General features: G+C 51.9%; 1 protein-coding gene across 1 annotated transcript in view; it reads right to left on the bottom strand.

Annotated features, from left to right (window-relative positions):
• The window catches only part of ggcx (gamma-glutamyl carboxylase), a 59,652-nt gene that overhangs the window by 21,025 nt on the left and 12,625 nt on the right, over nucleotides 1–26,002 (bottom strand). Inside the window, 4 exon segments of the mRNA XM_072486109.1 lie at nucleotides 13,672–13,964; nucleotides 15,871–16,034; nucleotides 19,772–19,878; nucleotides 23,403–23,501. Coding sequence (XP_072342210.1) covers nucleotides 13,672–13,964; nucleotides 15,871–16,034; nucleotides 19,772–19,878; nucleotides 23,403–23,501 — 663 coding nt within the window.

The following is a 26,002-nucleotide window of genomic DNA, read 5'->3' as shown; positions in this document are numbered from 1 at the left end:
ACTATCGCACTCAAATGCACCAAATTCAGCACTCCCTCAGTCACCAATCTCTCACTATCGCACTCAAATGCACCAAATTCAGCACTCAGTGCAAACAAAGTCTGCACTGTAGGGGATCACTTTTATACTGTGAATCTAGCCTCTGAAAACTGGCCTAATCCAATTAACTAATTAACAAGCTCCAGCTGCAAGTGCCTACAAGTAGAAGCTTGTTTAAAGCTGATTGAAAATTCACCTTCTTCTAAACCAAACAGCAACTTTTAAGTTAATTAACTAAATAAAAGAAAGACTAGACTTTCGATAAAAATGAAGCCTTATACTCCCTCAGTCACCAAACTCTCACTATAGCACTCAAATGCACCAAATTCAGCACTCAGTGAGTGCTTACTGTGAGAAACGATGGGAAAAGACGCTAACATTGAGACACAATGGGAAAACAGGCTAACAGTGAGGTATGATGGGAAAAGAGGCTAACAGTGAGGCATAATGGGAAAAGAGGCTAACAGTGAGAAACAATGGGAAAAGAGACTAACAGTGAGAAACGATGGGAAAAGAGGCTAACAGTGAGACACGATGGGAAAAGAGGCTAACAGTGAGGTATGATGGGAAAAGAGGCTAACAGTGAGGCATAATGGGAAAACAGGCTAACAGTGAGGTATGATGGGAAAAGAGGCTAACAGTGAGGCATAATGGGAAAAGAGGCTAACAGTGAGAAACAATGGGAAAAGAGACTAACAGTGAGAAACGATGGGAAAAGAGGCTTATAGTGAGACACGATGGGAAAAGAGGCTAACAGTGAGGTATGATGGGAAAAGAGGCTAACAGTGAGGCATAATGGGAAAAGAGGCTAACAGTGAGGTATGATGGGAAAAGAGGCTAACAGTGAGGCATAATGGGAAAAGAGGCCAACAGGGAGAAACGATGGGAAAAGAGACTAACAGTGAGACACGATGGGAAAAGAGGCTAACAGTGAGGCATGGTGGGAAAAGAGACTAACAGTAAGGCATGATGGGAAAAGAGGCAAACAGTAAAGGCTAACAGTGAGACACGATGGGAAAAGAGGCCAGTAGTGAGACACGAGGGCAGCACGGTGGCACAGTAGTTAGCATTGCTGCCTGCGGTGCTGAGGACCCGGGTTGGCATCCCGGCCCTGGGTCACCGTGTGTGGAGTTTTCACGTTCTCCCCGTGTTTGCGTGGGTTTCACCCCACAACCCAAAAGATGAGCAGGCGAGGTGGATTGGCCACGCTAAATTGCCCCGTAATTGTAAAAATAATAATAATTGCGTACTCTAAATTTATTTTAAAAAACAGTGAGACATGATGGGAAAAGAGGCCAACAGGGAGGCATGATGGGAAAAGAGGCCAACAGTGAGGCATGAAGGGAAAAGAGGCCAACAGTGAGGCATGAAGGGAAAATAGGCCAACAGTGAGGCATGATGGGAAAATAGGCCAACAGTGAGGCATGATGGGAAAAGAGGCCAACAGGGAGGGCATGATGGGAAATTAGGCCAACAGGGAGGCATGATGGGAAAATAGGCCAACAGTGAGGCATGATGGGAAAATAGGCCAACAGTGAGACACGGTGGGAAAAGAGGCTAACAGTGAGGCATGATGGGAAAATAGGCTAACGGCCTCGTGTGTGCGAAAAACTGTAGCTCTCAGCAAAATGAATTTTGTGGGAGCAGACAGACCGACTGCTTGCAACCGGATTTTTTTTTGCTTGATAACACTTTTGCTTTGGAACAGCGAAAGCAAGTTTCTCTCATAGTCGATGTTCTACAAGATTGCTTACATGAATGAACCCTAAACTAAGAACTAAAGGCTTAGAAAATGTAGGGACTTTTGAGATTACAGCAGCGATAATGCTGGGATCAACATTCGTAAGACGGGTCCCTGGAGTTGACACTCAGAACAGCGCACACCCTCCAGAGCTAGCCTGGCCAAGCTCTCTCTGACGGGTGGTATTTTGTCAGACTTGAAACTTAGGTAACTGCTTAAATAAGCTTAGTGGGTGAAATAAAAGCTGTATTAAGTTGTGCGGCCTAACAGGTCGGTTTTGCCCATTGTCACCAGCAGAAGGCAGCAACACCCTCAAGCACCAATTGCCTTTTTGAAATCGTTCGTCCTCTCTGCTCCCAGCATCCTCGTGGGCAGCGAGTTCCAGCTCATTACCGCTCGCTGGGGAAAACAAAATCCTCCCTCAAATCCCTCCCACCCCCGTAGCTTTCCCCCAAAACCTTGAATCGGAGTCCTAGTCCCATCAGCTAACGAGAAGAGCTGACCTTATTCAAACCTGTCACAATCTTGTACACCACGATCAAATCTCCCCCTCCTCCTCCTTCACCCCGGGGAGAATTGCGTGGAGAGGCAATTGTAGGCTTTTGAAGATCCCGAGGTGGGGGGGGGTGATATTGTCAGGGTGGGGTGTGGAGATGCCGGTTCGATGGGGATTTGAAGATATGCTTCCTCAGAGGGTGGCGAGTCTCTGGAAAGATCTTCACCAAAAGGCGGTGGTCGCGGAGTCTTTGATTAATTTTTTCTTTTATAAATTTAGAGTGCCCAGTTATTTTTCTTTTTCCAATTAAGGGACAATTTAGCGTGTTCAATCCACCTAACCTGCACGTCTTTGGGTTGTGGGGTGAGACCCCACGCAGACACGAGGAGAATGTGCAAACTCCCCACGGACAGTGACCCAGGGCCGGGATCAAACCCGGCTCCTCGGCGCCAAGTCTTTGGTTATTTTTAAGGCAGAGCGAGATAGATTCTTGATGAACGAGGGGGTGAGAGGTCATTGGTCAGGGGGTCGGCAGGAATGTGGGGTCAAGGTTGACAACCGGACCAGTTGTTATCGCATTGAATGGCGATGCAGGCCTGAGGGACTGGGAGGCCTAAACCTGCTCCTCCTAATACGGATGTCCGTCTCCCTCCTTGTGAGGCATTTGATGAAGGCTTTGGCCCGTTGGGTCGGGAAGCAGCAGCCTCTTCCATGGCCCCTCGGGGCTGTTCTACAGCCAAACGAGGGACATCGAGAGCAAGGCCGATCCAGAGATTTAAACCAAACCCACGTTTGACGAGACGGTCAGACATTGAGGTATTCTCGGAGATCTCGAATTTACCGAGGAGTCTTCACCCAGAGAGAGTCAGGAATGTGAAAATCAACCCCTTGGGGAATGAGAAAGGAAGTAAAAAGGATATGTCCATAGACAGAGAACATTCGGTGCAGATGGAGGCCGTTCGGCCCATCGAATCTGCACCGACCCACTTAAGCCCTCACTTCCACCCTATCCCAATAACCCCTCCTAACCTTTTTTGGACACGAAGGGCAATTTTTCATGGCCAATCCACCTAACCCGCACGTCTTTGGACTGTGGGAGGAAACCCACGCAGACCACGGAGAGAACGTGCAGACTCCGCGCAGACAGTTACCCAGCGGGGAATCGAACCTGGGACCCTGCCACTGTGAAGGCACAGTGCTAACCACTTGTACTACCGTGCTGCCCAGGGCGGGAGGCAGCTTGAGCAGAGCGTAGGTACCAGCAAAGGGCAGCTGGGCCGAAGGGCCTGTTTCTATCAGGGGCTTTCCCTCTAAACTCGGGAGATTGGTAAAGCCAGCTCAATCTCGGAGAAACACTCCCACCTGGTGGCCAGGCTGAGAAAGGACAGCTTACCACACCACCACCACCAGGGCAGGGTGGAGGCCATGGTCCTATCACAGTGTGGGGGGGGGGGGGAATAGGCGAACTAGGGGCAGTATTCAAAGATTTCTGCCTCTCACTGCCTTTTGACCAACACGGACAGGCTTTCAAGTCTCAGATTACAATGTACAGCGATGGAGGAGGACGTGATGGGAGACAGAGCTGGCCAAATCGCTCCAGCAGGCTGATTCCACAACGCCTGAAAACGCGACCAAGGGCATACCTCTCGATAGTGATGCCAGGATTCTTAGACGCTGCTTTGAGGAGCTGAAAACCAAAATGCTGGCGCCAATGAAGGCGGCGATTGAGAAGCTAGTGGAGACCCAGAAGGCCCAGGGGGGCGGCGATCCGGGAGGTGCGGCAGAAAGCCTCGGAGAACGAGGACGAGATCTTGGGCCTGGCGGTGAAGGCGGAGGCGCATGAGGCGCCGCACAAGAGGTGGGCGGAAAGATTTGAGGACCTGGAGAATAGATCGAGGAGGAAGAATCTTCGGATTCTGGGTCTCCCCGAAGGAGTGGAGGGGCCCGATGCTGGGGGCATATGTGAGCACGATGCTCAACTCGCTGATGGGCGCGGGAGCCTTCCCGAGGCCTCGGGAGCTAGATGGGGCTCACCGGGTCCTAGTAAGGAGACCCAAGGCCAACGAGCCGCCAAGGGCGGTAGTGGTGAGGTTTCACCGCTTTATGGACAGAGAGTGTGTCCTGAGATGGGCCAAGAAAGAGCGGAGCAGCAGGTGGGAGAACACGGAGATCCGAATTTACCAGGACTGGAGTGCGGAGGTGGCAAAGAAGAGAGCTGGCTTTAACCGGGCTAAGGTGGTGCTCCATCGGAAGGGGGTGAAGTTCGGTATGCTGCAGCCAGCGCAATTGTGGGTCATGTTCCAAGATTGGCACCACTATTTTGAAACGCCCGAGGAGGCTTGGAGCTTCATACAGGCAGAAAAGTTGGACTCAAATTGAGAGACTGGGGTTGTGGGGGGGGGGGGGGATGTCTGCTGTATATATATATATGGTTTTAACTGCGTGTGGGAATGTTCGGTTGGTTGGGGTGCTGGCTGGGGATGGGTGAAGGGATTTGATGGAGAGGCTGTGGGAGAGTGTGGGCGTCGGTGGTGGAGGGAGGGGAGGCCCGGGGATGGGGGAATTGGGATAAGGCCACAAAAAGAGCTGCGCCAGAGGGGGCGGGGCCGGCTCAGGAAAGCGCGGGCTTTTTTCCGCGGTAGGGAAGGAAGGCGGTGGGGGGTGGAGGAGCGCACACTGACTGAGGGGGGAGGGGGGGATTCCCACACTGGGGGGTCGATGGGAAGGCGGGAGAGGCCGGGGTCAGCTGACTTACGGGAATGTTATGGGGGGAGCAAAAGAGCTACATACTGATCTAGCGGGGAGGAGGAGGGGGGGGGGGTATAGGGTTGCTGATGCATTGGCCAATGGGGAACTGGAAATAGGAGAGGTTGTCGGGGCGGGGGTCCGCCGTCTGGGGGACTGGAGGGTGCGGGAGGCGCGGGCACGTGACTGGCCTAAAAAGGAGATGGCTAGTCGGCAGGGGTGGGGGGGGGGGGGGGGGGGGGGGGGTGAGAAGCCCCCCCAATCCGGCTGATAACTTGGAATGCGAGGGGCCTGAATGGGCCGATCCAAGAGGGCCCGGGTGTTCGTGCACTTAAAGGGACTGAAGGCAGATGTGGTCATGCTTCAGGAGACACATTTGAAGGTGGCAGACCAGGTCAGGTTGAGAAAGGGATGGGTAGGACAGGTATTCCATTCGGGGCTGGATGCAAAGAACAGAGGGTTTGCAATACTGGTGGGGAAGTGGGTGTCGTTTGAGGCCAAGAATATTGTAGTGGATAATGGAGGTCGATACGTGATGGTGAGCGGTAGGTTGCAGTCAGGGGGAAAAAAACAAACAGGCAGACAGTGCAGGGATCCCTCGTGGCCGTTCCCCTTCAAAACAAGTATACCGTTTTGGATGCTGTTGGGGGGGATGACCTACCGGGGGAAGGCCCTAGCGGTCAGGTCTCTGGCACTGAGTCTGGCTCTGGGGCTCAGAAGGGAAGGGGGAGAATAGAAAAGCAATAGTTGTAGGAGATTCAATGGTTAGGGGAATAGATAGGAGATTCTGTGGTCGCGAGCGAGACTCCCGGAAGGTATGTTGCCTCCCGGGTGCCAGGGCCAGGGATGTCTCGGATCGTGTCTTCAGGATCCTTAAGGGGGAGGGTGAGCAGCCAGAAGTCGTGGTGCACATTGGTACCAACGACATAGGTAGGAAAAGGGGTGTGGAGGTAATAAACAAGTTTAGGGAGTTAGGCTGGAAGTTGAAAGCCAGGACAGACAGAGTTGTCATCTCTGGTTTGTTGCCGGTGCCACGTGATAGCGAGGCTAGGAATAGGGAGAGAGTGCAGCTGAACACGTGGCTGCAGGAATGGTGTAGGAGGGAGGGCTTCAGGTATTTGGATAATTGGAGCGCATTCTGGGGAAGGTGGGACCTGTACAAGCAGGACGGGTTGCATCTGAACCAGAGGGGCACCAATATCCTGGGAGGGAGGTTTGCTAGTACTCTTCGGGAGGGTTTAAACTAATTTGGCAGGGGAATGGGAACCGGATTTGTAGTCCAGCAACTAAGGTAGCCGATATTCAGGACGCCAAAGCATGTAATGAGGCAGTGGGGAAGGGAACACTGACAAAGGAGAGTATTTGCAGGCACGGAGATGGGTTGAAGTGTGTATACTTCAACGCAAGAAGCATCAGGAATAAGGTGGGTGAACTTAAGGCATGGATCGGTACTTGGGACTACGATGTGGTGGCCATCACGGAAACTTGGATAGAAGAGGGGCAGAAATGGTTGTTGGAGGTCCCTGGTTATAGATGTTTCAATAAGATTAGGGAGGGTGGTAAAAGAGGTGGGGGGTGGCATTATTAATTAGAGATAGTATAACAGCTGCAGAAAGGCAGTTCGAGGAGTATCACCCTATTGAGGTAGTATGGGTTGAAGTCAGAAATAGGAAAGGAGCAGTCACCTTGTTAGGAGTTTTCTATAGGCCCCCCAATAGTAACAGAGATGTGGAGGAACAGATTGGGAAACAGATTTTGGAAAGGTGCAGAAGTCATAGGGTAGTAGTCATGGGCGACTTTAACTTCCCAAATATTGAGTGGAAACTCTTTAGATCAAATAGTTTGGATGGGGTGGTGTTTGTGCAGTGTGTCCAGGAAGCTTTTCTAACACAGTATGTAGATTGTCCGACCAGAGGAGGGGCAATATTGGATTTAGTACTGGGTAATGAACCAGGGCAAGTGATAGATTTGTTAGTGGGGGAGCATCTTGGAGATAGTGACCACAATTCTGTGACTTTCACTTTAGTAATGGAGAGGGATAGGTGCGTGCAACAGGGCAAGGTTTACAATTGGGGGAAGGGTAAATACGATGTTGTCAGACAAGAATTGAAGTGCATAAGTTGGGAACATAGGCTGTCAGGGAAGGACACAAGTGAAATGTGGAACTTGTTCAAGGAACAGGTGCTACGTGTCCTTGATATGTATGTCCCTGTCAGGCAGGGAAGAGATGGTCGAGTGAGGGAACCATGGTTGACAAGAGAGGTTGAATGTCTTGTTAAGAGGAAAAAGGCGACTTGTGTAAGGCTGAGGAAACAAGGTTCAGACAGGGCATTGGAGGGATACAAGATAGCCAGGAGGGAACTGAAGAAAGGGATTAGGAGAGCTAAGAGAGGGCATGAACAATCTTTGGCGGGTAGGATCAAGGAAAACCCCAAGGCCTTTTACACATATGTGAGAAATATGAGAATGACTAGAGCGAGGGTAGGTCCGATCAAGGACAGTAGCGGGAGATTGTGTATTGAGTCTGAAGAGATAGGAGAGGTCCTGAATGAGTATTTTTCTTCTGTATTTACAAATGAGAGGGGCGATATTGTTGGAGAGGACAGTGTGAAACAGATTGGTAAGCTCGAGGAAATACTTGTCAGGAAGGAAGATGTGTTGGGCATTTTGAAAAACTTGAGGATAGACAAGTCCCCCAGGCCTGACGGGATATATCCAAGGATTCTATGGGAAGCAAGAGATGAAATTGCAGAGCCGTTGGCAATGATCTTTTCGTCCTCACTGTCAACAGGGGTGGTACCAGGGGATTGGAGAGTGGCGAATGTCGTGCCCCTGTTCAAAAAAGGAACTAGGGATAACCCTGGGAATTACAGGCCAGTTAGTCTTACTTCGGTGGTAGGCAAAGTAATGGAAAGGGTGCTGAAGGATAGGATTTCTGAGCATCTGGAAAGACAGTGCTTGATTAGGGATAGTCAGCACGGATTTGTGAGGGGTAGGTCTTGCCTTACAAATCTTATTGAATTCTTTGAGGAGGTGACCAAGCATGTGGATGAAGGTAAAGCAGTGGATGTAGTGTACATGGATTTTAGTAAGGCATTTGATAAAGTTCCCCATGGTAGGCTTATGCAGAAAGTAAGGAGGCATGGGATAGTGGGAAATTTGGCCAGTTGGATGACGAACTGGCTAACCGATAGAAGTCAGAGAGTGGTGGTGGATGGCAAATATTCAGCCTGGATCCCAGTTACCAGTGGCGTACCGCAGGGATCAGTTCTGGGTCCTCTGCTGTTTGTGATTTTCATTAATGACTTGGATGAGGGAGTTGAAGGGTGGGTCAGTAAATTTGCAGACGATACGAAGATTGGTGGAGTTGTGGATAGTAAGGAGGGCTGTTGTCGGCTGCAAAGAGACATAGATAGGATGCAGAGCTGGGCTGAGAAGTGGCAGATGGAGTTTAACCCTGAAATGTGTGAGGTTGTCCATTTTGGAAGGACAAATATGAATGCGGAATATAGGGTTAACGGTAGAATTCTTGGCAATGTGGAGGAGCAGAGAGATCTTGGGGTCTATGTTCATACATCTTTGAAAGTTGCCACTCAAGTGGATAGAGCTGTGAAGAAGGCCTATGGTGTGCTCGCGTTCATTAACAGAGGGATTGAATTTAAGAGCCGTGAGGTGATGATGCAGCTGTACAAAACTTTGGTAAGGCCACATTTGGAGTATTGTGTACAGTTTTGGTCGCCTCATTTTAGGAAGGATGTGGAAGCTTTGGAAAAGGTGCAAAGAAGATTTACCAGGATGTTGCCTGGAATGGAGAGTAGGTCTTACGAGGAAAGGTTGAGGGTGCTAGGCCTTTTCTCATTAGAGCGGAGAAGGATGAGGGGCGACTTGATAGAGGTTTATAAGATGATCAGGGGAATAGATAGAGTAGACAGTCAGAGACTTTTTCCCCGGGTGGAACACACCATTACAAGGGGACATAAATTTAAGGTGAAAGGTGGAAGATATAGGAGGGATATCAGAGGTAGGTTCTTTACCCAGAGAGTAGTGGGGGCATGGAATGCACTGCCTGTGGAAGTAGTTGAGTCGGAAACATTAGGGACCTTCAAGCAGCTATTGGATAGGTACATGGATGACGGTAAAATGATATAGTGTAGATTTATTTGTTCTTAAGGGCAGCACGGTAGCATTGTGGATAGCACAATTGCTTCACAGCTCCATGGTCCCAGGTTCGATTCCGGCTTGGGTCATTGTCTGTGCGGAGTCTGCACGTCCTCCCCGTGTCTGCGTGGGTTTCCTCCGGGTGCTCCGGTTTCCTCCCACAGTCCAAAGATGTGCGGGTTAGGTGAATTGGCCAATGATAAATTGCCCTTAATGTCCAAATTGCCCTTGGTGTTGGGTGGAGGTGTTGAGTTTGGGTATGGTGCTCTTTCCAAGAGCCGGTGCAGACTCAAAGGGCCGAATGGCCTCCTTCTGCACTGTAAATTCAATGATAATCTATGATTAATCTAGGACAAAGGTTCGGCACAACATCGTGGGCCGAAGGGCCTGTTCTGTGCTGTATTTTCTATGTTCTATGTTGCAGGGGGGGTGGGTGGTACTGGTAAACGTATATGCCCCGAACTGGGATTTATGAAGCGCATGCTGGGTCGGATTCTGGACCTGGAGGCAGGAAGCTTGATAATGGGGGGGAATTTCAACACGGCGCTGGATCCAGCATTAGATTGCTCCAGATCTAGGACGGGGAAGAGGCCGGCTGCGGCCAAGGTGCTTGGAGGGTTTATGGATCAGATGGGGGGGAGTGGATCCATGGAGGTTTGCTAGACCCGTGGCCAGGGAATTCTCATTCTTTTCCCATGTACATAGAGCTTACTCCCGGATATATTTCTTTGGTTTGAGTCGGGCGCTAATCCCGAAAGTGGAGGGAATGGAGTATTCGGCCATAGCCATCTCAGACCACGCCCCGCACTGGGTGGAGCAGGAGTTAGGAGAGGAGAGGGACCAGCGCCCGCTGTGGAGTCTTGATGTGGGATTACTGGCGGATGAGGAGGTGTGCGGGAGGGTGAGGGGGTGCATTGAGAGATACTTGGAGGCCAATGACAACGGGGAGGTGCAGGTGGGGGTAGTCTGGGAGGCGTTGAAGGCGGTGGTCAGGGGAGAGTTCATCTCCATCAGGGCCCACAGGGAGAAGAGAGAGGGCAGGGAAAGGGAGAGGCTGGTGGGGGAGATTTTAAGAGTGGACAGGAGATATGTAGAAGCCCCCGAGGAGGGACTACTCAGGGAGCGACGGAACCTCCAGACAGAGTTTGACCTGTTGACCACAGGGAAAGCAGAGGCACAGTGGAGGAAAGCGCAGGGGGCGACGTACGAGTATGGGGAGAAGGCGAGCCGGATGCTGGCACACCAGCTTCGTAAGAGGGAGGCAGCGAGGGAGATAGGTGGAGTTAAGGATAGCAGGGGAAATACGGTGCGGAGTGCGGCGAGAGTGAATGAGGTATTTAAGGACTTCTACGAGGAGCTGTATAGATCTGAGCCCCCAGTGGGGGAAGAGGGGATGCGACGATTTTTGGATCAACTGAGGTTCCCGAGGGTGGAGGAGCAGGAGGTGGCTGGTTTAGGGGCGCCAATTGCGTTGGCGGAGCTGTTTAAAGGATTGGGGAACATGCAGACGGGGAAGACCCCGGGGCCGGATGGGTTCCTGGTTGAGTTTTACAGGAAATACGTGGACCTGCTAGGCCCGTTTTTAGTCAGGACTTTCAATGAGGCAAGGGAGGGGGGGAAACGCTGCCCCCGACAATGTCCGGGGCGCTGATCTCGCTGATTTTGAAAAGGGAGAAGGACCCACTGCAATGTGGGTCGTACAGACCGATCTCGCTCCTCAATGAGGATGCTAAGTTGCTGGCAAAAGTGCTGGCCACGAGAATTGAGGACTGTGTCCCTGGGGTGATCCATGAGGACCAGACGGGATTTGTAAAGGGCAGGCAGCTAAACACCAATGTGCGGAGGCTCCTCAACGTGATTATGATGCCCTCGGTGGAGGGAGAGGCGGAGGTAGTGGCAGCTATGGACGCAGAGAAGGCCTTCGACCGGGTGAAGTGGGAGTATCTGTGGGAAGTGTTGCGGAGGTCTGGGTTCGGGGAGGGGTTTATCAGGTGGGTCAGGCTCCTATATAGAACCCCGGTGGCGAGTGTGGCTACGAATCGGCGGAGGTCGGAGTACTTTCGGCTATACCGAGGGACGAGGCAGGGGTGCCCCCTGTCCCCCTTGTTGTTCGTGTTGGCAATCGAGCCTTTGGCCATGGCACTAAGGGAGTCCAGGAAATGGAGGGGGTTGGTCCGAGGGGGAGAGGAACATCGGGTGTCGCTGTATGCAGACGACCTGTTGCTGTACGTGGCAGATCCAGTGGAGGGGATGGTGGATGTCATGCGGATCCTAAGGGAGTTTGGGGACTTCTCGGGCTATAAGCTCAATGTAGGGAAAAGTGAACTCTTTGTGGTGCATCCAGGGGACCAGGTAAGAGGGATAGATGACCTACCGTTGAGGAGGGCGGAAAGGAGCTTTCGGTACTTGGGGATCCAGGTAGCTAGGAGCTGGGGGGCCCTGCACAAGCTCAATTTGACGCGGTTGGTGGAGCAGATGGAGGAGGATTTCAAAAGCTGGGATGTGTTGCCACTCTCGCTAGCGGGCAGGGTACAGTCGGTAAAAATGATGGTCCTCCCAAGGTTTCTTTTTGTGTTCCAGTGCCTTCCTATTATGATTACCAAGGCCTTTTTTAAACGGGTAGGTAGGAGCATCATGGGTTTTGTGTGGGCAAATAAGACCCCGAGGGTAAAGAGGGGGTTTCTGGAGCGTAGCAGGAACAGGAGAGGGCTGGCGCTGCCGAACCTGTGTGGCTACTACTGGGCAGCCAACGTGGCGATGATCCGTAAGTGGGTAACAGAGGGAGAGGGGGCGGTATGGAAGAGGTTGGAGATGGAGTCCTGCAGGGGCACGAGCTTGAGGGCGCTGGTGACGGCACCGCTGCCGCTCTCGCCAACAAGGTACACCAAGAATCCGGTGGTGGCGGCGACGTTGAAGATCTGGGGGCAGTGGAGACGGCATAGGGGCGAGGTGGGAGCCTCGGTCTGGTCCCCGATTAGGGAGAACCATCGGTTCGTCCCGGGAAAGATGGATGGGGGGTTTCGGAGCTGGCATAGGGCAGGGATCAGAAGAATGGGGGATCTGTTTATAGATGGGACGTTTGCGAGCCTAGGGGCGCTGGAGAAGTTTGGGTTACCCCCGGGAAATGCGTTCAGGTATATGCAAGTGAGTGCGTTTGTGAGGCGGCAGGTGAGGGAATTCCCGCTGCTCCCAGCACAGGGGACCCAGGACAGGGTGATTTCGGGTGTGTGGGTTGGAGAGGGCAGGGTCTCGACGATCTACCAGGAGCTGAAAGAGGAGGAGGAGGCCGCGGTGGAGGAGCTAAAGGGCAAGTGGGAGGAGGAGCTTGGGGAGGAGATAGATGAGGGTCTGTGGGCTGATGCCCTGAGTAGGGTTAATTCTTCCTCCTCTTGCGCCAGGCTCAGCCTGATACAGTTTAAGGTTATTCACAGAGCACATATGACAGGGGCGAGGTTGAGTAGGTTCTTTGGGATGGAGGGCAGATGTGGGAGGTGCTCGGGAAGCCCGGCGAATCACGTCCACATGTTCTGGTCGTGCCCGGCACTGGATGGGTTTTGGAGGGGTGTCGCGAGGACTATGTCCAAGGTGGTGAAAGTCCAGGTCAAGCCGAGCTGGGGGTTAGCACTATTTGGGGTGGCGGATGAGCCGGGAGTGCAGGAGGCGAAAGAGGCCGGTATTCTGGCCTTTGCGTCCCTGGTAGCCCGGCGAAGGATTTTGCTATTATGGAAGGACGCGAAGCCCCCCAGTGTGGAAGCCTGGATAAACGACATGGCAGAGTTCATTAAATTGGACAGGATAAAGTTTGCCTTACGAGGGTCTGCGCAGGGGTTCCTCAGGCGGTGGCAACCGTTCCTGGACTATCTCGCGGAGCGTTAGGAGGAGGGCAGCAGCAGCCCAGGGGGGGAAGGGGGGGGGGGTTATTTTTGAATGTGGGGTTTGTGTTCTTTCTTCCTTTTGTTATGGGGGGGGGGGGGGGGGGGGTGTTGTTTGTGATTAAAAATTGTTGGAAAAATTTGAATAAAAATATATATTTTTTTTAAAAGCTCGACACCATCCAGGACAAAGCAGCCCCGCTTGATCGGCACCCCATCCACAAACACTCACTCCCTCCACCACCGATGCACAGTGGCAGCCGTGTGTACCATCTACAAGATGCACTGCAGCAACTCGCCAAGGCTCCTTCGGCAACATTCCAAACCCGCGACCTCTACCATCTAGAAGGACAAGGGCAGCAGATACCTGGGAACCCCACCACCTGGAGGTTCCCCTCCGAGTCACTCACCACCCCGACTTGGAAATATATCGGACGTTCCTTCACTGTCCTGGAGCAAAATCCTGGAGCTCCCTCCCCAACAGCATTGTGGGTGTACCTACACCACACGGGCTGCAGCGGCTCAAGGCGGCGGCTCACCCACCATCTTCTCAAGGGGCAATTAGGGATGGGTAACAAATGCCGGGCCTAGTCAGCAATACACACATTATATTAATTTACCTGTGTGATGAAATGTGAATAGGGTAAGAAGAATTGCTCCGTGAGGTACAGGACGGTGAAAAAGGCCCCCAGACGTTGCCGAAGAGTCAAGGCCCCCCTGCTGTCGCGCTCTTTCTTTCCGGCCTTGCGTTCAGGCTCCACCCCAGGATACACACACGAGCTGCTCCGCTGGGGCGGCTCGGCGAGCGGAAGCAGGAGCCTCAGGAACGCCGGGAACTTCCGGATTATTGCCCTGGGCCAGTCTGTGTGGCAGAAGAGCAGGGACGACGCCAACATGGTGTAGGAGAACATTCCTGAAAAGAGAGAGAGAGAGAGAGAAGCAATCCCAGAGTCGGATTAGAAAAAAAAAATTTTTTTAAATCGCAGTAACATTTTCAAAATTTATGATTTTCCTTCCATCCGTTCTGCTTTAAATCTTGCTGGGGCACAATCCCACAGGGCAATCAGTGACCGTCAATGTCAACAGGCAATTTGACCGCATGAGGCAGCACACACAACTGGATAGGCCCCTCGCAAGATGCGTAGCACAGTAAATCCTGAACCGCCAGCAGTCTCAATGGTTCTAAATAGCTCCGTGAAACGGGCGGCATGGTAGCGCAGTGGTTAGCACTGCTGCTTCACGTCGCCAGGGTCCCAGGTTCGATTCCCAGCTTGGGTCACTGTCTGTGCGGAGTCTGCACGTTCTCCCCTTGTCTGCGTGGGTTTCCTCCGGGTGCTCCGGTTTCCTCCCACAAGTCCCGAAAGACGTGCTTGTTGGGTGAATTGGACATTCTGAATTCTCCCTCGGTGTACCCGAACAGGCGCCGGAGTGTGGCGACGAGGGGATTTTCACAGTAACTTCATTGCGGTGTTAATGGAAGCCTACTTGTGTCACTAATAAAGATTAATTATTAACTTGACTTTCACAAGGTCTAGGAACGACATTAAATCATCTGGCGGCGCAATGGTTAGCACTGCTGCCTCACGGTGCCAAGGACCCGGGTTCGATCCCGGCCCCGGGTCACTGTCAGTGTGAAGTTTGCACATTCTCCCCGTGTCTGCGTGGGTCACACAACCAAAAGATGTGCAGGGTAGCTAAATTGCTCCTTAATTGGAAAAAATAAAGAATTGGGTACACTAAATTTATTTTTTAACAACATTTTAAAATAAGATTTCCCAGTCACACGGAGGCACAGGGTGGGAGAAGCTGTCCTCCATCAGCACTCGCTCCGAGCAATCAGTGAGGTTACACCCGGCCATTGACCCCTCTCCCGTCTGCAGCTCCAGCAAGTACGATACCCCAAATATGGCCACCAAGGGTCACGCCTCCAGCTGAACTTTCAGAATCGCCAATATGGTGCTGAAGGAGGAGGCCCAGAAACCCATGAGCTTGTTGTATTAAGCCAAGCCTTGCACACCTCATCGTCCAACACCGGCCCCAACTCCTCCTCCCACTTGGCCTTAACCCCCTCCACCGATACCATGTCCACGACATAATCCGTCCATAGATACCAAAAATAAGACCATGAGACACAGGAGCAGAATTAGGCCACTCGGCCCATCGAGTCTGCTCTGCCATTCGATCATGGCTGATATTTTCTCATCCCCATTCTCCTGCCTTTGCCCCATATTAATCCCCTTATTAATCAAGAACCTATCTATCTCTGTCTTAAAGACACTCAGTGATTTGGCCTCCACAGCCTTCTACGGCAAAGAGTTCCACAGATTCACCACCCTCTGGCTGAAGAAATTCCTCCTCATCTCTGTTTTGAAGGATCGTCCCTTCAGTCTGAGGCTGTGTCCTCTGGTTCTAGTTTTTCCTACAAGTGGAAGCATCCTCTCCACGTCCACTCTATCCAGGCCTCGCAGTACCCTGCAAGTTTCAATAAGATCCCCCCCTCATCCTTCTAAACTCCAACGAGTACAGACCCAGAGTCCTCAACCTCTCCTCATACGACAAGCTCTTCATTCCAATCGGAGCCAGTTTCGATACCTCCGCCAATTTAAAATGCCGTCCTCCACCACCCTCCTCAGGCAGGGCATTCCAGGTCCTAACCACTTACTGCGTTACAAAGATTGTCCGCATGTCTCCCGCTGGCCAAATTGCCGTACCCACTGGGCGCAACGGGAGCGCCGTGTGGTGGCGGCCTATGGGACGGCTCAGATTCAGTGTCAACGAGAGATTGCTAAGGCTCCTAGGGGGTGAGGAGAGGTAGTCACCTATGCTGAAGAGCTGGGAGTTCATGCAATGGAAGTAGCTGACAAAAAACAGGGCGTACGGGCGGGTGAGGTCAAAGAAGAGGAGGTATCCCGCGGTCAAGTCCAGGGCAAGGCCTCCACCATGTACGACCAGAACATTCACTAGTTCCTCTGTCAGCACCAGCCTATTCAAAGGGGACAAAACAGAGGGGTAAGTACAACCGAGTTCTGAATGGGCCACTCACTAAGAATAAAGGATTTCTCCATGTCCACACACACACACACACACACAATGAAGATCACCAAATGTTACAGGAAGCAGGAGTAGACCAGATGGCCTGTCGATTTGATCACAGCTGAATGTGGGCTTCAACTCCACATTCCTCACCCCCTCCTCATATCCCTTAATTCGCTGAGGAACCAAGACACCTACTGTATGGGCGGCACAGTAGTTAGCACTGTTGCTTCACGGCGCCAGGGTCCCGGGTTCGATTCCCGGCTTGGGTCACTGTCTGTGCCGAGTCTGCACGTTCTCCTCGTGTCTGCGTGGGTTTCCTCCGGGTGCTCCGGTTTCCTCCCACAAGTCCCGAAAGACGTGCTTGCTCGGTAATTTGGACATTCTGAATTCTCCCTCTGAGTACCCGAACAGGCACCGGAGTGTGGCGACGAGGGGGATTTTCCCAGTCACTTCATTGCAGTGTTAGTGTAAGCCTAGGATAAAAGCAAATTACTGCGGATGCTGGAATCTGAAACAAAAGAGAAAATGCTGAAAAATCTCAGCAGGTCTGGCAGCATCTGTAGGGAGAGAAAAGAGCGAACGTTTCGAGTCCAGATGACCCTTTGCCAAAGCTAAAAGGCACTGAAAGTGGGAGTTATTAATACTGCGGGGTGAGAGAATGAAAGGTGAGTCATAGCCACAGAAACCAAGGGAACAGAGTGTTAATAGCCACAGAAACCAAGGGAACAGAGTGTTAATAGGCACAGAAACCAAGGGAACAGAGTGCTAATGGCCCCAGAGAGAACAAAAGATGTGAAAGGCCAAACAGCAGAGAAACTATCAGAGGGTAAACTGTGACAGATGTAGATGTGGGGGGAGGGGAAGGGGGGGTTAATATATATTGAGAAAGACAAGAAAGAAAGAAAAGGTAAAAGACAAGACAGTTAAAATACAATGGGATGAAAACAAATGGGTCGAGGTGGGGTAGAGCTGATCATCTGAAGTTGTTGAATTCGATGTTGAGGCCGGAAGGCTGTAGCGTGCCGAACCGGGAGATGAGATGTTGTTCCTCCAGTTTGTGTTGAACTTCACTGGAACATTGCAGCAGGCCAAGAACAGACATGTGGGCATGGGAGCGGGGTCTGGTGTTAAAATGGCAAGCAACGGGAAGGTCAGGGTCCTGAATGCTCACAGACCCCTCTGCCAGCATTCCGCAGAGACCGTTCCCTCCGAGATAATCCAGTCCACTCCTCCACCATACCCAGTACCTCTCCCAGCACCCCTGGCACCTTCCCATGCAATCGCAGAAGGTGTAACACCTGCCCCTTTACCTCTTCCATGCTTAGCATCCCAGGCCCAAAACACTCATTCCAGGTTAAGCAGCGTTTCACTTGCATCCCTTCCAATTTGGTCTACTGCATTCGCTGCTCCCAATGTGGTCTCCTCTACATCGGAGAGACCAAACGCAGACTGGGTGATCGCTATGCTGGGCATCTTCGGTCTGTGCGCATTCAGATCCCTGACCTTCCCGTTGCTTGCCATTTTAACACCAGACCCCGCTCCCATGCCCACATGTCTGTTCTTGGCCTGCTGCAATGTTCCAGTGAAGCTCAACGCAAACTGGAGGAACAACATCTCATCTCCCGGTTAGGTACACTACAGCCTTCCGGCCTGAACATCAAATTCGACAACTTCAGATGATCAGCTCTACCCCACCTCGACCCATTTGTTTTCATCCCATTTCATTTTAACTGTCTTCTACCATTTCTTTCTTTCTTGCCTTTCTTTATCTATATAATTTTCCGCCCTATCTTATCCCCCCTTTCCTTACCCTTTCTCCCCTTTGCTTCCCGCTTCCCCTCCCCCACATATACATCTGTCACAGTTTACCCTCTGATAGTTTCCCTGCTGTTTGGCCTTTCACATCTTTTGTTCTCTCTGGGGACTGCCATTAACACTCTGTTCCCTTGGTTTCTGTGGCTATTAACACTCTTTCCCCTTGCTTTCGGTGCCTATTAACACTCTGTTCCCTTGGTTTCTGTGGCCATTAGCACCCCCGTTTCCCTGGGTTTCTGTGGCTATGACTCATCTTTCATTCCCTCACCCCGCAGTATTAATGTTTCCCACTTTCTCTGTCTTTTAGCTTTGACAAAAAGTCACCGGACTCGAAACATTAGCTCTTTTCTCCCCCGACAGATGCTGCCAGACCCTGCTGAGACTTTCCAGCATTTTCTCTTTCGTTAATGTAAGCCTACTTGTGACAATAATAAAGATTATTCCATTCAAAGATGGAGCATCCATAATTAGCTCGGGGGGGAAAAAAATTCCATAGATTCACAACTCTCCTCGCTGCATTCCCAAAATCCCCTTACACCGAGGCAATTTTCAAACCCCTGGGCGGGATTCTCCAATCGCCGATGGCGACGTCGCGCTCGATCGGCAGGAGAATCCCCGTTAGCGACTAAATTGGGGGCGGAGCCGCTTTTGCGAAGCTCCGCCCCCTCGAAAACGGCGTACTCCAAGGCCTCGAAGGAAGCAGGGACGATAGTGACGTTTAAGGGGCATCTTGACCAATTACATGAATAGGATGGGAATAGAGGGATACGGACCCCGGAAGTGTGGAAGATTTTAGTTTAGTCGGGCAGCATGGTCGGCGCAGGTGTGTAGGGCCGAAGGGCCTGTTCCTGTGCTGTACTTTTCTTTGTTCTTTGCCTGGGAGCATCCCCCCGATGCTCCGCCCTGGATGGGGCCGAGATCCCGATGGCGTGGATCACTTATCCTTTTACTTGAACACGGTGTGGCGGCTGTGGACTGTGTCCAGCTGCGCCGCCATAGTCGGGGGGGTGGGGGGGGCGTTCCGCGGGGCAGGGTGGGGCTTTGGCGTGGGCTGGGGGGACTGGTGGGGGGTGGTCCGGGGGGTGGCGAGAGGGGTTACTGGTCGCCGGTGCCTTGTTGTATGGAGCAACCACCCTACGCATGCGAGGCCACAGACCCGGCCGTGGGCTTTACCCCGCGTGGCCGCTAGCCCGCCCCCCCCCCCCCCCCCCCCCCACCACCAGACGGAGGATCGGTCCAGCTTTTGCGCCATTTTTCCGCCACCGTTCCCGCGCCGGCATCAGCACTCACGTCTGCAAACCGGAGAATCCAGCCCTCTTGTCTACCAGTGGAGTTTCAAAACGAGATTCCGCTTGGAGCTGCTCCTCCAATCACCGTCTGCTTCTCCCCCTGCTCACGCCGATAGGCTGACTAGTGAGCCCAGGAGGGGGGAGGAAAGAGCCTCTGATTGGCCGAGCAGTGAGCCTACGGCTGGTGGGCGAGAGAGGGGCAAAGAACTTTTCCAATTCAGGGAACAATTTAGCGTGGCCAATCCACCTACCCTGCACATCTTTGGGTTGTGTGGGACCCACGCAGACACGGGGGAGACAGTGCAAACTCCACACGGACGGTGACCCGGCGTGGGGATCGAACCCGGGTCCTCGGCGCCGTGAGGCAGCAGTGCTAACCACTGCGCCACAGCATCGCCCCCTCAATCTCAACATTTCCCTGCGATGGCATGGAACCGGTTCAGCAACCGTTCCTCCTCAAAAACCTCAAACCTTTTCTGAAGTTGGCGCGATTGTTTTTGCCAAAATGGTGCCTTCCTGAATTTTTCGCGGTGACCCCTGGAGTGAAAAGGTCGGGCAGGCCAGGCTTGGAGCGACTTACTTAAAGGGGTCAAACAGCCAATGGCGTGAGAGATGGTTCATGGAGTATCCTCCCACCCAATCTGCATCGAGCTTCTTGATGCCGGCAATAAAATACACAATGAAGATCTGAAAGAGAATGGAGGACACAATGAAGGACTTGCAACATCACCGGGAGGTCACGAAAGAGTGACATTGGCCGCAAGAGATGTCCGTGAAGAGGAGGGGTCAGCCACAATGCAGGGAGCACTCAAACGTGCATTGAAAAATGGCTCAACGTTACACAGCAAACTCCCGCAAACTGCAGTGACCAAACAATCCATTTTAGTCGAAGGGTAAGCTTGCCCGGAGGAAGAACTTCGCTGTTCTAGCCCTGGATTTAACCAATTGTGGGTTTCATAGGCGTCAGCGTTGCTGCCCCATGGCGCCAAGGACCCTGGTTCGATTCCGGCCTTGGGTGGCTGTCTGGGTGGAGTTCCCACGTTCTCCCAGTTGTCTGCGTGGGTTTCTGCCCAGAGTCCAAAGATGGGCAGGTCGGGTGGATTGGCCATGCTGAATTACCCTTGGGTGTCCAAAAAAGGCGGGGTTGCAGGGATAGGGCGGTGTTGGGTGCTCTTTCGGAGGGTCGGCACAGACTCAAAGGACCGAATGGCCTCCGTCTGCTCTGCAAGGAGTCTAGGCTTCTATGAATTCTACCGTAATCAGGACTGCTCTCAGCATTTCTGGAGGTGCTATCATGTGGCCATTCACGCCCGTAGTGCACTCTGCCACTGGTCTCCTGGTTCAACAGGAAACCCCGTTGACAAGGGGTTTTGGTCAAGGTTGGTATCATGACCGGTACAGGCTTGGAGGGCCGAAGGGCCTGTTCCTGTGCTGTATTGTTCTCCACACATTTTCTGTCTCATTGCAAGAACACAGACCGATGGGCTGAATCCTTCTGCCCTGAAGGGATTCCGTGATTTATTTTGAAAATTATTTTACTCAAAGGGGGTGCTATAATTAATGTCGCCTCTTTCTATTCATCTCAACAAAAATAAATAATACTATACCTACAAATCCATCTCGAGTTTTATTGAGGCCAGACTGACGGGTAAAGAATTCAATATTGTCATCACCCCCCCCACCCCCACAACACAAAAAAGATGTGCAGGGTAGGTGGATTAGCCACGCTAAATTGTCCCTTAATTGGAAAAGAATTGGCTACTCTAAATTTATATTTTAAAAAGAGGTTAGGTACGGTGGATGTTCAAAGCGACTTGAGGGTTGAGGTCACAGGTCCTTAAAATGCCAGGAACAAGTGTAGATAATAATCAAAAAAGCTAATGAATTTACAGTGCAGAAGGAGGCCATTCAGCCCATCGAGTCTGCACCGGCTCTTGGAAAGAGCACCCTACCCAAGCCCACACCTCCACCCTCTCCCCCGTAACCCAGTAACCCCATCTACCCTTTTTCGACACTAAGGGCTATTTAGCGTGGCCAATGCACCTAACGTGGGAGGAAACCGGAGCACCCGGACAAAACCCACGCAGACACGGGAGAACGTGCAGACTCCACACAGACAGTGACCCGAGCCGGGAATCAACCTGGGACTCTGGAGCTGTGAAGCAACTGTGCTACCGTGCCGCTATATCTGGAGGATTGGAATATACAGACACAGGGGTTATGCTGTAGCTTTACCAACCCCTGGTTAGACCCCACTTGGAGTCACTGTAAGCAGTTCTGGGCACCCACACCTTAGGAATATACAGACACAGGGGTTATGCTGCAGCTTTACCAGCCCCCTGGTTAGACCCCACTTGGAGTCACTGTGAGCAGTTCTGGACACCACACCTTAGGAAGGATATTTTGGCCATGGAGGGAGTGCAACGTAGGTTTATACGGGCTGGTTTAGCACAGTGGTCTAAACAGCTGGCTTGTAATGCAAAACAATGGGCAGCAGCGCGGGTTCAATTCCCGTATCGGCCTCCCGAACAGGCGCCAGAATGTGGCAACTTCATTGAAGCCTACTTGTGACAATAAGCGATTATTATTACAAAGATGATACCCGGATTACAGGGGTTGAGTTACGAGGAGAGATTACACAAATTAGACCTGTTTTCGCTGGAATTTAGGAGGCTGAGGAGTGATCTGATCGAAGTATTGAAGCTATTAATAGGGAAAGATAGAGTAGATAAAGATAAACTATTTCTACTGGTTGGAGATTCTAAAACTAGGGGGCAGAGTCTAGAAATTAGGGCTAGATCGTTCAGGAGAGATGTTAGGAAGAACTTTTTCACTCAAAGGTTGGTAGCGGTTTGGAACTCTTTCCCACATACAGCAGTCGAAGCAATATCAGTTGTTCATTTTAAATCTGAGATAGATTTTTGTTCAGCAAGGAGATTAAGGATACGGGCTAGAGTAAGGTATATGGAGTTAGGTCACAGGTCAGCCATGATCTCACTGAATAGCGGGACAGGCCCGGGGCCTACTCCTGTTGCTACGAGTGACGGAGAGAAAACGGTTCCAATGATTAAAAAATGCTTCGAATAAATCCTTTGTCTATGTTGTAAGTTTCCTCACAGAAGTGTCTCTAAGTGTAGAGACACTTAAGTAGATTCGAAACATCCCCAAAACTTAGGCCTTGGACAAAAGGCTTCATTAATAACCCTGATGTCGCTCTACTTTTCAAAAATAAATTTAAGAGTACCCAATTCTTTTTTTCCAATTAAGGGGGAATTTGGCATGGCCAATCCACCTACCCTGCACATCTATTTGGGTTGTGGGGGCGAGACCCACGCAGACACGGGGGAGAATGTGCAAACTCCACACGGACAGTGACCCGGGGCCGGGATCGAACCCGGGTCCTCGGCGCCGTGAGTCAGCAGTGCCAACCACGGTAGCAAAATGGTTAGCACTGTTGCTTCACAGCTCCAGAGTCCCGGGATCGATTCCCGACTTGGGTCACTGTCCGTGCGGAGTCTGCACGTTCTCCCCGTGTCTGCATGGGTTTCCTCCGGGTGCTCCGTTTCCTCCCACAAGTCCCGAAAGACGTGCTGTTGGGTGAATTGGACATTCTGAATTCTCCCTCGGTGTACCCGAACAGGCGCCGGAGTGTGGCGACTAGGGGATTTTCACAGTAACTTCATTGCAGCGTTAATGTAAGCCTACTTGTGACACTAATAAGATCATTAAAGATTAACCGCTGTACCTCCGTGCTGCCCATGGATATAGTTAAAAGTACAATTCTATATATCCTGTGTACATAACGGCAAAATATACTTGGTTCAAAAACCCAATAAAAAACATTTATGAAAAAAAAATACAATTCTAAAGGGCGTGTAAATGAGGAGGAACCTGTTGGGGTGGGAAGGGGAGAGTTACGTGTGCACATCTCATTGAAAATGGCGGAATGGTTAAGGGGCAGGGTTACTAAACTGCACATGATCCTGGGCTTTATAAATAGGGGTATACAGCATGAAGGCAGCGTCTCACGGGGAGATCGAGGAAGGTTCCCCCGTGGTCCTCATAGAGGTTATGGCAGCCCCGTAAGGCCAGGTTAGAGGAGCACCAGGCTTCATCTGAGGAGCGACTCCCAGCGGCGGGGGACCGCACGACGCGAGGGACAGGGTCTCTCGTGCGACAAATACGCGGGGGACGCACGGCGCATCACCAACCTGCGTCCTCAGTACTGTGTAATTCCACAGCGGCACCTGAGCATTCCTCTTCCTCCGGCTCCGCAGTCCATCAACAGACCTAAACACAGATTCAAGTTTTTTTTAAAAAATGTGAATTCCGAGTGAACATCTGGAAGTAATCATGGCGTCGAGGTGCTTATCCCCTTCAGCAGCAGTGCCCAGAGGTTATTGTAAAAAAAAAAACATGATACAACAACTGGCATCTACTTTTTAAAAATAATTTGTGTCAAACAAAGACAATACAGCACAGGAACAGGCCCTTCGGCCCTCCAAGCCTGTACCGGTCATGATACCAGCCTTGGCCAAAACCCTCAGCACTTCCTTGTGCCGTTCCTCCCTCTATACCCGTCCCTATCCATGTGTTTGTCAAGTTTTCCATTTTACACATGACACCCAAACAACACCCCCCCCCCCCCCCCCACTGAAAAAGTTAAGCCCTCCAACCCACGGTTCCCCCCCCCCCCCCCACCTCCCACAAGCAAATAAACAGCTGCCATCTTTGATAGAACTCCTCAATTGCCCCCTCTCATGGTGTAGAATCCCTACAGTGCAGAAGGAGGCCATTCGGCCCATGAAGTCTGCACCGGCCCTTGGAAAGAGCCCTCTACTTAGTCCCACGCATCCGCCCTCTCCCTGTAACCCCACCTAACCTTTTGGACACTTCAGGGGGCGATTTAGCCACGGCCAATCCACCTGACCGGCATATCTTTGTGGACTGTGGGAGGAAACCGGAGCGCCCGGAGGAAACCCACGGAGAGACACGGGGGAGAACGTGCAGACTCCGCACAGGCAGTCACCCGAGCCGGGAATCGAACCTGGGACCCTGGAGCTGCGAGGCAGCAGTGCTAACCAACTGCGCCACCGTGCTGCCCTAATCTTGACTTTCTCAGGGTCCCCATCAGATCTCCCGGCCACACCGAGGCACAGGGTAGAGAAGCTGACCCCAATCCCATGAGCACTTGCCTCCGAGCAGTCAACGAGGTGAAGTCCAGGATGTAGGCCCCCTGCAGCTCGGGGCAAGTCTGACACCCAAATATGGGACAGGGCTCCTCGCCAACACGGTGCTAACGACGGAGTCCCAGAAATCCCCACAAACTTAGGGGACGACCAGAACATGGTGGGTCGGACCCTGCCAACAACACTCACACTTGTCCTCCACTCCCGCATAAAAAGCTGGACCTCGTCCAATGAGCCCTATAGTCTTTTAAGCCACATTAAACCAAGCTGTACACACGAGGATGTGGCGTTCTCCCTCCGTAGGGCCTTACTCATCACCCCATCCTCCAACTCCTCCTCCCACTTGACCGTAACGCCCTCCACCGATACTGCGTCTTCAGACATGATCCTTCCATCGATACCCGAGGTACGCCCCGAATGCTCTTTCCAAGGGCCGGTGCAGACTCGATGGGCCGAATGGCCCTCCTTCTGCACTGTAAATTCTATATTCTTTGTCCCCCGACCCTGCGAGCGAAAGAACTGCCACGGTCCAGAGATGCTTCACCGGGGGCTTTCAAAGAGAGAGAAACTTCACACCGAGCCGCTGAAGGAGGTATTAGGTCAGGTGACCGAAAGCTTGGCCCATGAGGTAGGTTTTAAGGAGTGTCCAAAATGGGGAAAAGTGAGGTGGCGAGGGCGGGGCAGGTTTAGGGAGGGAATTCCAGAGCTCAGGAGCCCCACCCAGCTGAAGGCAAGGCCGCCAATGGCGGAACAATTAAAATCAGGTGAGGTTCGACATCCCGGAGTTAGAGGCAGGCAGAGATCTCGGAGGGCTGTGGGGGCAGGAGAAGATTGCAGAGGACAGGGAGGCTTAAGGCCATGGAGGTATTTCAAAAGAAGGATGAGAATTTTTTATATCGCTATATTACTTAATCGAGTGCAAATGTAGGCCCAGGGGGGTGATGGATGATCGGGGACTTGCTGTGAGTTAAGACACGGGGGCAGTAGCATTTTGGGTGTGCTCAGGTTTAGAGGGGACACGGTGGTTAGCACTGCTGCCTCATGGTGCCGAGGACCCGGGTTCGATCCCGGCCCCGGGTCACTGTCCGTGTGGAGCTTGCACATTCTCCCCGTGTCTGCGTGGGTTTCGCCCCCACAACCCAAAAATGTGCAGGGTAGGTGGATTGGCCGCGCTAAATTGTTCCTTAATTTAAAAAAAACAATGAATCGCCAAATACAATAATCGAGGACGAATATTGCTGAAACGAGAAAGAGGTCGTTGAAGCTTCTCATCAGGACAGATACAAGAATACCAAATTTCAAATGGTCACAACAATTTACACGACATGAGATAAGAGTGTTGAATACACCTTGCCGAGCCTCTAGTTCTTCACTGCTATCTCCATGGCAACACCTTGGCCAATCAGACTAGACTTATGGATGCCATGGTGGCACAGTGGTCAGCACTGCTGCCTCACGGCTCCAAGGACCTGGGTTTGATTCCGGCCTCGGGTGACTGTCTGACTTCAGGGGCCAAATGGCCTCCTTCTGCACTGTAGGGATTCTATTCTATGATACTAGACTTTCCAACCCAATTCCTGGGGTATCAAATGTTGTAAGCGTTTGAAATTTGGCATTTTTGT

The sequence above is a fragment of the Scyliorhinus torazame genome, chromosome 20, assembly GCF_047496885.1.
Source record: "Scyliorhinus torazame isolate Kashiwa2021f chromosome 20, sScyTor2.1, whole genome shotgun sequence".
In the NCBI taxonomy this organism is placed as follows: domain Eukaryota; kingdom Metazoa; phylum Chordata; class Chondrichthyes; order Carcharhiniformes; family Scyliorhinidae; genus Scyliorhinus; species Scyliorhinus torazame.
This window is presented reverse-complemented; position numbering and strand designations above follow the sequence as displayed.